The sequence below is a fragment of the Rhamphochromis sp. 'chilingali' genome (genome assembly GCF_963969265.1).
Source record: "Rhamphochromis sp. 'chilingali' genome assembly, chromosome: 1".
NCBI classification, from domain to species: domain Eukaryota; kingdom Metazoa; phylum Chordata; class Actinopteri; order Cichliformes; family Cichlidae; genus Rhamphochromis; species Rhamphochromis sp. 'chilingali'.
Window position 1 is genome coordinate 58,044,973 of NC_137929.1, and position 13,742 is coordinate 58,058,714.

The window sequence follows — 13,742 nt, forward strand, 5'->3', positions numbered from 1 at the left end:
AAACAGATCACTTATTTTTTCCCCCCAATAATTTAGTTTCTTTTTTAACCAAAATGTTTTGGTTTTTTTTTCCCCACATCTAGTTTTAGTCAAACTAAATAACTGGATTCACTGGTTAAAAGGTCTTGTAGTTCATAAAGTCTCTTAGCTCACCTTCATTAAAATCTACACCTTCCTCACATTTCCCTGCACTTGCTGGATGTGCCATCTTTCTATTCAACTGCAGTATGAACATCCTGGTTCTCTCTCCCTCGTGTATTGTGACAGAGTTCAGACAGAGGGAAAAAAGAAAACTATTAAAAACAACAAAAACATAATAATAATAATAATAATAATAATAACGTTTTTCTCAATTGCTTAAACACTACAACCAATCTTGTGAACCCAAATTTCAAAACCTTAATGCCACTTCCCAAAAAGCACAGCCATTTCCCTGAACTATAAACACTATGCTGCTGCTTTACCACATGAGTCAGATATGGTGAACTGTTACTGTAAAACTCTACACACATATTCGTACATTTGTCAGTGCTGACACCATGTTGTCACTTAGAAAGCAGTCAGTAATGTTAACTCGAATCAGCACAGCTTTAGCTCAGTTACTACACAATTACGAAGTCAAAATGTATCACACACCAATCAGAAACTTTGATGGACAAAAGGGCCAAAGTCAGCTCATTCAGGTTTGAAACAATGGATCCAAAGACATGCAAAGGAAGAGGTTGAGGAGAAGGAGAAGGAGGTCTAGGACACCAGGGAGAAGGAGGTGGATGAACATAATTTCATGTTTTTCTGTGTTTTATCCTCAGTTACTTTGACACAAAGGCTTCTGCTGTGATTCTCACACCCCTGATGAAAACTCACAAGTGCCAGCTTTGTTCTTATATATAAAAAAAAAAAGATATTTCTTAAATCTGTATCTGTAACTTATTGTTAAATAGTCTAGTCTGTTACTGTCTTGGAGCAACGGCAACCCACATATTTTCCTTAGGGATTAATAAAGTATTCTGATTCTGATATGTACTAATAAATGATCAGAATTATTTCAGGTTGTCTGAGTCAACCTGAAATGAATTGAATCTAATCAAACTGAATCAGGAAATGGGATAAATCGGGACCTTGTGAATCGAAATCAAATCAGTCATAGAAATCAGAGCTGATACCCAGCCCTATGTGTCCACAGTGTGTGTGAGAGAGATGAGCTATTGCCATCGATGGGACATTTGAGTCCGTAGGCGAGCAACAAGCTGTTACTTTCATGGTAGTTTGATTTCTAGCAATCGGCAAAATAATACAAAATCCCACTGTCTTCACACAGGTGTGCTGCTGTATGGACCCCCAGGATGTGGTAAAACACTCATCGCCAAGGCAACAGCAAAAGAGGCGGGCTTTGCTTTCATCAACTTGAAGCCGAGCACGCTGACAGACAAATGGTACGGAGAGTCCCAGAAACTGACTGCTGCTGTGTTCTCACTGGCCTCCAAACTGGGCCCAACAATCATCTTCATCGACGAGATAGGTGAGAAAGACACACACACAGATGCGCGCACACACATACACACATACAGTTTATCTCTCTCTGTTAAAGTGGAAATCATTTTGACAAATTAAGTTTGAAAAATAGTTTTTTTTTTTGTTAAACTGTGTGCTTTGCTTACAATGCCCACTTTATGTCATGAATCGACTGTGTAGTGCAGGAAGGAAAGGATCCAAATGCAGGCCCGTAGGCAGGATGTTAACTCAAAACAGCTTTATTATATAAAGTTTTATTAGCTGAAATGAAAATAACCCATCCTTCAAATCCAGGGAAATGAAGGACGCATTTGTCGGCTGCATTTGGAGTGGCCTTTGAATTGGGACAGGCTTCATCGCTGGCTGTGAAGTAATCAGCCTTCAAATGCGGCCTCGGGAGGATGTGGCCTAGGTTTTGGGACACAGCTACAGGGACAAAGGGCCTTCACAATAAAACAGGAAATAGAGGAACATGATGGAGAGGAGAGGCAGACGAGAGGGAGCGATGGGACACGAGCGAGAGGAGACATGACGGGAAACATAGAATGGAACACAAGTTGCTCCTAGAGAGGCTCACACAACATATATAAAGACAGACAGAGATGGAGAGCGGCACAGAGGGCAAAGACAAATAAATAAATAATATATAATGAAGGAGCTAAACAGAAAAACCTTGGCAATATAGGAATTAACTCAAGACTAACTAAAGAAACTTAACCATAAAGTATAACACAAAATAACACGAAAATACAAAAACACAAAACACTGATTCAAATGAGCCAGGACCATGACACTGTAGGATTATACAATTTAATTGGGAAGGGAAAGAAAACAAAATTCACTTGACTACAACCTGCTAACATTTAGTGGCGATATTTTCCATGTACTACCTTAAAATGTAGAATTTTCTTAAACATAAATTAAACATATAAAGAAACTGATTCTGCTTTCAGTGAATTTGGTCTGCACAAACGGTTCAAAGAGAGACGTGAATGTATTTTAATATTTGGTCTTAACTGTATACATTTTGACAAATACCATAGAAGCAAAAAAAGAGGCAAAACATTTTCAAACAATGAAATCATAACTGAGATGATAAAACTATTCTGTGTGTTTGAACAGATTCCTTTCTGAGGAGTCGATCCAGCAGAGATCATGAAGTCACAGCTATGATGAAGGCTCAGTTTATGAGTTTGTGGGATGGACTCGAAACAGACCACCAGTGCCAGGTATGCACACGTCTGAAATGTTTAGGTTCAATATGGAGTCTCAAGAAATTCACTGAGCTGTGGACGTATTATGGAGAGGAATTTGTCTCAAAAGGGTTGCAAATGCATACAGGGTGATCCACAAGCATAAATTGATTCACAAATGTTTACAGGAATTTGTGTGTAACGTTTGAGGACTCACTTCCATAGGCCATAAAGCAAAACTGTAGTTTTTAGCCATTTTTGCTCATAGTTCAGTTAAATTTGCATCAACTTTTTGCAGTTTCAGAATAAGATGTTTGCTTTCATGCCAACGGCGTGTACAAGTAAATGATTTGTGTTTTATGTTTACATCTTTTTAGAGAATCAATCCATTTACCTGCTCTTTAATCGTTTGCTCTTTTAACAGTTTGGAGGTTGTTAAAATAGTTTTGTGAGCTTTAAGCTGAGATTCTGCTAAAATACATTTATATTTAAACATTGATTTTAGGATTTAATGAATCAGTATTGGATTATTCAAATTAAAATCAATTATCCATCCATCTATTTGCTTCCACTTATCTTTTTCAGGGTTGCGGGGGGCTTTGGAGCCTATCCCAGATGTCAGCTGACTCCACACAGAAAGACCCTGACCTAAAATCGATTAGAATTGGGATTTTGTTTTTAAAACCACCCCTATTTGCAACCCTTTTGAACCCAATTTCTCTCCATAATCTACGCAATACATGTGAATCCTGAACATAAACGATCAGATGATCAATAAAATGTTCTTCGAAGATTCAGTCTGTATGTAAATCTGATTGAAAGTGTACTTTGTCAGGTGATCATTATGGGAGCCACCAATCGTCCTGAGGACATAGACCCTGCCATCTTGAGGAGGATGCCCACCAAGATCCACATCAAGCTGCCTGTATGTCCTTTTAAAATAAGTCTGACTGTTTTTTAAAAACAAACCAACAAACAAAAAGCATACTGAACGCAGCAGTGTACCCTCTGCATTGGTCGGTTTGCGTGCCGTGGCAACATCATCACACATTCATTTCTATTTATCCTGTTAAGGCTGGATGCTGCGGTATTCTCCTGAATGGCAGGTGTCACTACTCAGATAATATCACCACATTAGAAGGAATAAAGCAGTGAAGACGTCAAACCTAAAGAAAAGCATCCCAAGAAGTCTTGTGTTTCTCTAATGATACATCATTAAAATGCAGCAAAAACTGACAAAGCTCTAACGCTCATGTCTTCATCTGCGGTGGTGTACTAGGTTACAAAAACAGAGTGGTGCATGACCAGCTGAAGTGATACCGTAAAGGCGGCATGCACCAGCATATGAGACATAATCTATGGCGCACACCACCGTCAGACAGGGGTGTGTGTGAGGATAAAACTAGTCTGACAGTGTGTTTGTTTCTGCAGAACATTGAGCAGCGCAAGCAGATACTCAGACTGATCCTGGAGAATGAGACGGTAAGTTCACAGCAAAAGGGAAAAAGTCATGTGACTGAGATATTAATCCTTATGATCTTACATTATTTTACCAACATGGTTCTTCTTCTGCTCTTTTAATGTAGTTAGTACATGAAGCCAAAGAAACATTAAATCCACAATAATAAAAATGAGTGAAGAAAAGGAAAGCTTTAGTGAAGGTTACAAATGATCTTCTTATGGCCTCTGACAGTGGACTCGTGTCTGTGCTTGTCCTGCTAGACCTCAGTGCAGCATTCGATACTGTCGACCATAATATCCTATTAGAGCGATTAGAACATGCTGTAGGTATTACAGGTAATGCGCTGCAGTGGTTTGTATCATATCTATCTAATAGACTCCAATTTGTGCATGTAAATGGAGAGTCCTCTTCTCACACTGAGGTTAATTATGGAGTTCCACAGGGTTCAGTGCTAGGACCAATTCTGTTTACATTATACATGCTTCCCTTAGGCAGCATCATTAGAAGACCTAGCATACATTTCCACTGCCATGCAGATGACACCCAGGTCTGTCTATCTATGAAGTGAGATAACACACACCAATTAGTTAAACTGCAGGAATGTCTTAAAGACATAAAGACCTGGATGGCCTTTAATTTCCTGGCAGAGCCTTCAGTTTTCAGACCCCTTTTCTATTAAACCAGCTTCCAGTTTGGATTCGGGAGACAGACACGATCTCTACTTTCAAGATTAGGCTTCAAACGTTTCTTTTTGCTAAAGCATATAGTTAGGGCTGGACCAGGTGACCCTGAATCCTCCCTTAGTTATGCTGCAGTAGGTGTAGGCTGCTGGGGGGTTCCCATGATACATTGAGATTTTCTTCTTCTTCTTCTCACTTAATATGAGAAAATAGGGGCGGGCCTAAAGTCAACACACCTGAATTAAATGAATTAGCTCATTACCAGGCCTCTGGAGAACTTCAAGACACTTTTCCACTCTTAACAGATCAGTTAAGAGTGGCATTAAAAAATCACGCTGACTAAAAGAGTTGTTCTCTCATTCTTTTACTGAAGGTAACCATTTCTGACAATTTCAGTTCCTTTTGCAGATTATTCCAGGAGACAGAGGCGGCGTATTTCAAAGCCTAACTCCTAATTGTGTTTTGATTTGTGGGACAATCAACTGTATGATATTGTGAGAACAAGGGCTGCATTGTTATGATTTTTATGCATATAAACACATAAATAAGAGGGAGAGATTTATAGATAAAGACCAACCAATGGGAAAGTCTGCAAATATAAGAGAAGGAGCAGCAGCATACACAGAACAATAATGTAGACGATTTCCATAACCCCTTTAGTTAGTGGGCTGGTGCATTCAGAAAAAGCAGCTCACCATAATCCAATAAAGGTAAAACAGTTGCACGAATCAAGTGTTTCTCACCTGGAGGCACACACAGGATTGATTTCTAAACTTAGTTTTAGTTTTAACTTAGACACAAGCCTTTGAATGTAAGTTTTAAATGGCAAATTCTGATTTACAATGATACCTAGATTCATTGATAGACTGATTCTGCCTCTGTAGGTGGATCCACTGACTAACCTCAGCCACATCGCCAGGGAAACTGAAGGTTTCTCAGGAAGTGACCTCAAAGAGATTTGTCGTGAGGCAGCACTGCTGTGTGTCCGAGAAATCATGGATTCTGACACGTAGGTGTTTGGTATTTCCAGGTCAGAGTGGGTAGAGTGTCAGGACGTTTCATGTTTTAAAATGGACATATTGATAAAAGTCAATATTTTGACAAATAGGTATTATCAATTACTAATAAAATAAATATTCTGATGATATTCACTTTTTCATGCTAATTAGGACAAATACAGCACAAGTGAAAATCATCTTTTTTTCCTTTTCACTCTCTCAGTGTGCAGGCATTTTTATGATTGAACTGAGTGATGCAGAGCTGCTCTTATAAAGTTCAGAAGTTCACTTGCTGTTTGCTAAACGTCTGATTTCTTTCTCTCAGCCTTTCAGATGACTGCATCCGTCCAATTAGTCAGGATGACCTCCAGAAGGCCACAACAAAGATGAAGGAGTCCAAGAGTCCGGGTGGCCTGACACTGGATGAGGCATTGTCATACTATTCATAATGTAATAACTGAAACAACACATAGAAATGAATAAATAAACAAGGGGAACCTAGACTATATAGCTGCTCTTGCAAAAGTAAAATGTGTTCAGAACCACAGCATTCAGATCCCAATTCTGATTCCAAAAGCTTCCAGACAGGAGAGGGTTTAACCCTTGTATGGTGTTCGGGTCTGTGAGACCCGTGTTCAGTTTATGTCAAAAGAAAAATTAAACAATTAATTATTTTTTCACGTGTAAATGTGTTGTGTCTTTCCACTCACTCCACTTGATTATAACTGATTTATTTATAACATTTTATATAAAAGAAAAACGAGAAGCACATTAATTCATAAATGTGATCTAACAAAGGTAAAGGGAAAAAATTAACCATGTTTGCTGTTCATATGTCTTGTAATTGGGATGAAGTAAACATCTGTTGAGTAATTTAACATAAAATTGTTTGATAGTGTTAATTTGGAAAGCCAAAACTCTAGCGGGTCCACCAGACCCATGAACACTGGCTGAGTAACAAAAATACGAACACCACACAAGGGTTAAAAAAAAAAAGATTTTCTAGATATGGAGTTTGGCAGCCCTTTCCTTTGTAGGCAGTGCCTAACTAGTGTCATTCAACCTGACCTGCAAGTCTTAGAAAACTACAGAGCACTTTATCAGCGGCTGATGTCCAATCACCGGCACACAGGTTTAAAACCTCTGCTGAGTTTCAGCTCTCATCGGTTAAACACTGGACTTCATTCACTCAGGTTCTGTCTGTCAGGTCACGTTTACTTCACTGTTTTATTTACAACTGAGCAAATTTGTTTTTGCTCAGATTAAAGTTACGTTTCATAACTGCATAGTTTTACTGACGTTTAATGTCTCACTGGAGCACATGCTAGACTCAACCATTTACTTTTCTTTATTATAACATGTTCATTTATGCTGGATTTCTTTTTAAACTGTGAATTTTGAATTTAAATTAACATTAAAAATCTTTTTTTATACAAGGAGAAAAGAGAAAGTGCGATTCCACTGAGAGGATCAGCATCTGAACCAGCATGTTGATCATGAAGACTCCAGCCTGTACATAAATGATTAAATCATCTCTTTTTAATATTTATTCAACTGTATTCTAAGCACCAGCTCTCTGTTAGAATTTTTGGAGTTTACTCAAAAATAAAATCAGAGTAACATTTGATTTGTGTGGGGTGGATTTATTTATTTGGTCCTTTAATTGTAAAGTGTAAAACACTTGCTACAGACTATGAAACACATCACAGACTTCTGGATCTTAAAAGAAAACTAATACTGCTCATGAATGAGACTAACAGAAACAGCATTAGTGAAGGTTACAAATGATCTTATGGCCTCTGACAGTGGACTCATCTCTGCTTGTCCTGATAGACAGTGCAGCGAACAATACTGTTGACCATAATATTTTATTAAAGTGATTACATGCTATAGGTATAACAGGTACTGTGCTGCAGTGGTTTATATTATTGTCTCGTATCAAATGGAAAAACCCTCTTTTCCACGTCATACCATTGACCAGTTGAACAATCAAACAATTGAATGTGACATGAGCTACGCTACATTAGTTTGACTTCCTTGTTGTCCATTGGAAAGCCACAGCAAAATATGGAGTGTGTCCTCAGCGGCCAGAACAAGAACATCACATCAAGAAGGCCCTGAGTAAATGTGGTTATCCCAGCTGGACTTTAGTCAAAGCTTTGATATTTGTGAAAGGCAAGAAGAGCTAACATATCAGGCCAGGACTCTGCAGTCTATTTACACCTACAGGCCAGTGGACACTCTTTCAGTGATGAGGATGTAACATCCTGGACAGGGAGGAACGCTGGTTTGAGCTCGGAGTCAAGGAGGCCATTTACATGAAAAGGGAAAGACCATCTCTGAATCGAGGAGGGGCCTAAGGGTACATCTGTCACCATCTTACAATGCTGTGATTGCAGCCATTCCCCAACTCTCTGTGAATGGTACTCATGGCCATTGATCAGTGGTTGTTGATCAATGGTCATGAGAATTTGTATATTAATAATCAAGGAAATGACCTCCCAGCCCATTGTTCCTTCAGTGGGCTGGTTTCAGTCATTGTGCAAATGTACTGTTCATAAGAGTGGGGAAACCTCCAGTCAGCTGAGACTGAAGAAGTCACTTGGATTGGTGACAAAAAATTTCTCCCACTGAAAACGCTACGTCCAGATGAAGAGAATCAACTTTTTGAGGAGCGGCTGTTTGGTTTCTCCAAGGTAGAGGTCTGAGCATTCCTCGCCACACTGTACAGCACATACTACGTTGTTAAGTTTGTGTTTGGGAGTTTTGCCCTTAGAACAAACCAGTTTTTGTCTGAGTGTGTTGCTGAGTCTCAAGTACACTGGGATGTCATGCTTGGAGAAGATTCTCCTGAGTTTCTCTGATAAACCTGCTACATAAGGGATGATAATATTGTTCCATTTGTCCTTGTGTTTCTCCTTAGTTGATGTCTGACCTTCTTTTCTGTGTATCTTTGCAGATTTGTTTCAGTTTTTTTCTCTTCATATGTTTATGTTTGTGATAAATTTCATTTTAACTTTAGTTCAGAAAGCCCTCAACAATTTTACTTTAGTGCAAATGAAACAAAAAAACAACCCAGTGTTCCTACACTCACAAAAACTTTGAGTCTTTCATTCGGAAGCCTCCTCACTTACTCCTACATCTGAACTTGTCAACTGAGCTTTAATGTTCACTCACAGTGACCGCTGTTTTATAAATCATCCAGCAGGTGGCAGCACAGGAGCTTCCAGCATCACATGATGTTGGAAATGTCTCAGGAGGTCTAGATTAAAGGCTTGGTGACAATGGAGTGTTAAAAGCTGTGCTGTTGTTGTTAATACTTGAGGTCACATGAGGCTGGTGCTTTCATCGTCTTAATCACAGAAGAAGAAAAATACTGAGGTTTCAGAAAAGCTGCCAGCTGGTCCATTTGGGAGATGTTGGAATGAATTTGTCTATTTACAGTTTTCTACAAACCAAAAGAGCAGCAATCACAACAATGAGTACAAGAAGTAAAAAGCCAGGAGCTCCCAGCCCAGCTCACAGTGCACACCAGCTCAGACATTCCTGACGGTTAGTGCTCTGCTTTGATTAAATGCACCTAAAGAAAATCAAAATTGACTTTAATCATGTTAGAAATGCAAAAATCTTGCCGATGCCCTGAGACTTTGCTGGCAGTTTTTACCAAAAGTCCAAACCAATTCTTCTTCTTCAGATTCTTGTTACCAAACCAAGCAGCAATACAGAAAGAAATAATAGGTTCAATAAAACTTCTAAAAAACAAGGACAACGTGTCAGATGATACATTAAAAGATCTCATTTTCCTTAAAAAGAACAGACTTTGGTGAACTTCTTTGTTAGTGGCATCAACATGAGGCTCCAAACAGAGTTCAGCAGCAAAGCTTCTGTTAATCCGTCAGAGCCACACACACAGGGATCTTTATCTCATTAAAATGTTTATAATGACTGAAAGCAGACAGGAAGTGTTGGGAGCTTCCCACCCGGCTGTTAGACTGCTATGTCGCAGCAAAACAGTGAAACAGTTTGACTTTCTTTGTCTCTCTTGAATGTTGTTAATGAACAACAACTTATTAATAAATGAAATCATCTGAATCCAAAACAGCCTCAGCGTAACTCATTTTGTGTGTTTGCTCTTAGTTTATCTATACAGTAGCAACACACTGAGGAGACTGTGCACATTTCACATGAGAGCAGGAACTTGGCACTCACATATGTACAGAGCCGGTTCTGACCGGTCAGAGAGCTGATTTGATATCTATTCTTCTCCTGTTAAATTAATGATGCAGCTTCTTTTATCAGCAGCAGTTTTTCCCTTTTATTTTAAGAAGAACTGATGAAAGATTTTAATTTTGTGAATTATGCTTAGTTGTAGCTTCATTAAAGAAGAGGAGTTTGTGAATTGGAGCCAACACAGAGAGAGAGAGATTGAAGCCATATGTTTAGAGGAATGTGGTGACATCCGGTTTTAAACAAGACAGACTGGCGCTCCCCCTCTCTCTCTCTTCCCTTTTATTGAATGTCTGCATTTCTATACATACTACCTCCTTTGTTTCAGCTACTGACAAGCTAACAGTCTCTTTTTCCTTTTATGGAAATGTTTTTGCCACTCCTACTTCCTTGAAAACTTGTATAAATAAAGCAAGTTCTGGATGCCCTGGGCGGTCTTCCCTCTCACTCATATCTGCCCTGCACACGTTGCTGCGGGATGGATCTGGGCGATGAGGGGGGGTCGTCCATGTGTGCACATGTATTAAGATATCTTGAGTCTGAGTTCCTTTGCCTTCCACAATTTCTCTTCACAAGAACCATCTGTTTCCTGTTTGGCTGAACTAAATTATTTCATACTATGCATCATGACAAGAAATACTTTTATGAAATTAAACAGAACAAGACATGCAACAACTGGCACATTATTTCAAATCTCAGGCCTGAGCTGTGGTTAAAATGCCACAAAACAAAAACATCCTTCCTTTGTCTTTGATTAATCATTTTTCCTTGACTTTGAAGAAAAGTTGTTTGTTTGTTTTTTCTTAGCCAGCTGCTTCATAAAGTGGTGGTGGACGTTTTTTATGAGGTTTAACCAGGATGAAACTTCCTGAAGTTGAACTACTCATAATTCACTGATACACAAACTGTGCTGTTTCTTGCACATCATATAAACATGTATCTATAATGTCTCTATAGAGGTTAAAAAAATACACACTTGTGTTTTCCTCTCCCTGCTGATCCACTTTATCCTTTCCTATTTTAAAGCTTCAGGTATCTCTAAAGTCAAATGAGTGAATGATTAATCAACCGCACCCTATATTAGACTTTGTCAATATGGCGTAGTGGGTGTAGATTCGAAGAAAGTGAGAAAAACTGCAACTGGTTGGCAGTGAGGGGAGGAAGACAGGACAAAGACACAGTGTGTAAGAGAAACAAGTATCAATAATAACTAATAATTAAATGCAGAGTTGTGTGTAAGAACAGAGTGAAACATTTGACTGCAGAAGAAACACTCAGTGCATCATGGGAATCCCCCAGCAGCCTTTTGCAGCATAACTAAGGGAGGATTCAGGGACAGCTGATCCAGCCCAAACTATGTGCTTTATCACAAATGAAAGTTTTAAAACTAGTCTTAAAAGTAGAGATAGTGTCTGTCTTCTGGATCCAAGCTTGTAGCTGATTCAGCAAACAACATAACTAATGAGAATAAAGTGAAGGTGGAATATGTGTGTGTTCACATGCAGACTGTGAGTTGTGTTTCCTTTCTAAGCTGTATTAAGCAAATTTATCAGTAACTGATCACTTGACCCCATAGCAGGATGAAGATGTTTCCTGACACAGAGGCGTCTGCACAGGCTCAGTCTGACTTGCAGTTGTAATAAGTCATAAAAAACTCTTATCAGTGCCTCATCAGGCAGCGAAAACATTTTTACCAAACTAAACTACAACCTGAAACCCACAAAAGTTGGGACATTCTTTAAATTTGAACAAAATGAAAACTAAAAGACATTCAAATTACATGAACCAACATTTATCAGAACACAAATAACATACTACATTTAAAGTGAGATATTTTACATCATCATCCACTGAATGAGCTCATTTCAAATCGCCTGCTACAGGTCTCAGAATAGTTGGGACAGGGGCCTGTTTACCAGGGTGCAGCATCTCCTCTTCTTTTCATATCAGTTTGAAGGTGTCTGAGCATCAAACTTATGACTTGCTGGAGTTTTGGTGTTGCTTTGATAAAGGTTTCAGTCACATTTGTAATATATACTGATTTATTTTTATCTTCTGTTTTCATTCATGTATTTGTTTTATTGTTATTTATTTCTTTGTCTGTTTATTGTATGGTTTTTAAATTTTATTTATGGTTTTTAATTGATGTGCAGCTTGTAAGCAGAGCCTGAGCTCTTTAACTTCATGAGACTGTCACATGTTTGTCTTTGGAATGAGATGCATCTCATACAGTCAGTATCAGTGTGGGAGGCCTTTCAACTCTCTTTGCTCACAGTGTGGTTTATGCTGTGAAGCATAACTTTGCTCCCTTCCCCCCTTCATGAAGCTTCTTTTGAAACACAGTGAAGAAGGACTTAGTTCTACTCTTCTCTGACAAAGTTATGCTGTTGTAGCTGCAATATGTGGTTTTGTGTTGTCCTGCTCAAATACAAACAAGGCCTTCCCTGAAATAGACGTCATCCGGAGGGGAACATATGTTGCTCTAAAACCTTTATAAACATTCAGTATTCATAGTTCCTTCCCAAACATACAAGCTGCCCATACCATATGCACTTACGCACCTCCACACCATCAGAGATGCTGGCTTTTGAACTGAACTCTAGGTCTCCCTCCTCTTTAGCTCGGAGAATGTGGCATACGCGATTACCAAGAGGAATGTCAAACTTGGATTTGTCTGAACACAGAAGTCTTTCCCACTTTGAAACAGTCCACGTCAAATGAGTCTTTTGAAGGTCTCTGCCTGTCTAAAAGAGCATTTTTGAGACTTACATTAGGCATCAAATTTGAAATGATTGGATTGTAAAATTTCTCAGTTTTAACATTTGTTATTTATGTTCTGTTGTGAAAAATGTTTGGCTCATGGGATTTGAAAGTCTTAATTTTCAAAATTAGAGATTTTTTTTTTTTAATTTAGGGTAATAAAATTAACTTCCTGTTCTATTGTAGTTAATAATTTTTAAAGTTAAAAAAAAAGAAAGAAGAAAACAGATCACTTATTTTTTCCCCCCAATAATTTAGTTTCTTTTTTAACCAAAATGTTTTGGGTTTTTTTTCCCCACATCTAGTTTTAGTCAAACTAAATAACTGGATTCACTGGTTAAAAGGTCTTGTAGTTCATAAAGTCTCTTAGCTCACCTTCATTAAAATTTACACCTTCCTCACATTTCCCTGCACTTGCTGGATGTGCCATCTTTCTATTCAACTGCAGTATGAACATCCCGGTTCTCTCTCCCTTGTGTATTGTGACAGAGTTCAGACAGAGGGAAAAAAGAAAACTATTAAAAACAACAAAAACATAATAATAATAATAATAATAATAATAATAATAATAATAATAATAATAATAATAATAATAACGTTTTTCTCAATTGCTTAAACACTACAACCAATCTTGTGAACCCAAATTTCAAAACCTTAATGCCACTTCCCAAAAAGCACAGCCATTTCCCTGAACTATAAACACTATGCTGCTGCTTTACCACATGAGTCAGATATGGTGAACTGTTACTGTAAAACTCTACACACAAATTCGTACATTTGTCAGTGCTGACACCATGTTGTCACTTAGAAAGCAGTCAGTAATGTTAACTCAAATCAGCACAGCTTTAGCTCAGTTACTACACAATTACGAAGTCAAAATGTATCACACACCAATCAGAAACTTTGATGG

At 38.3% G+C, this 13,742-nt stretch overlaps 1 protein-coding gene across 1 annotated transcript; it reads left to right on the top strand.

Moving 5' to 3' along the window:
* Window positions 1–623: 623 nt before the first annotated feature.
* LOC308409269 (outer mitochondrial transmembrane helix translocase-like) lies at window positions 624–6,694 on the top strand (the record flags this gene model as incomplete). Its single annotated transcript, XM_080901878.1, has 7 exons — window positions 624–669; window positions 1,319–1,519; window positions 2,635–2,741; window positions 3,541–3,630; window positions 4,137–4,187; window positions 5,732–5,856; window positions 6,171–6,694. The coding sequence occupies 7 exons, from the start codon at window positions 624–626 to the stop codon at window positions 6,292–6,294; spliced, it is 744 nt and encodes a 247-aa protein (XP_080758004.1). The 3' UTR covers window positions 6,295–6,694.
* Window positions 6,695–13,742: the final 7,048 nt, after the last annotated feature.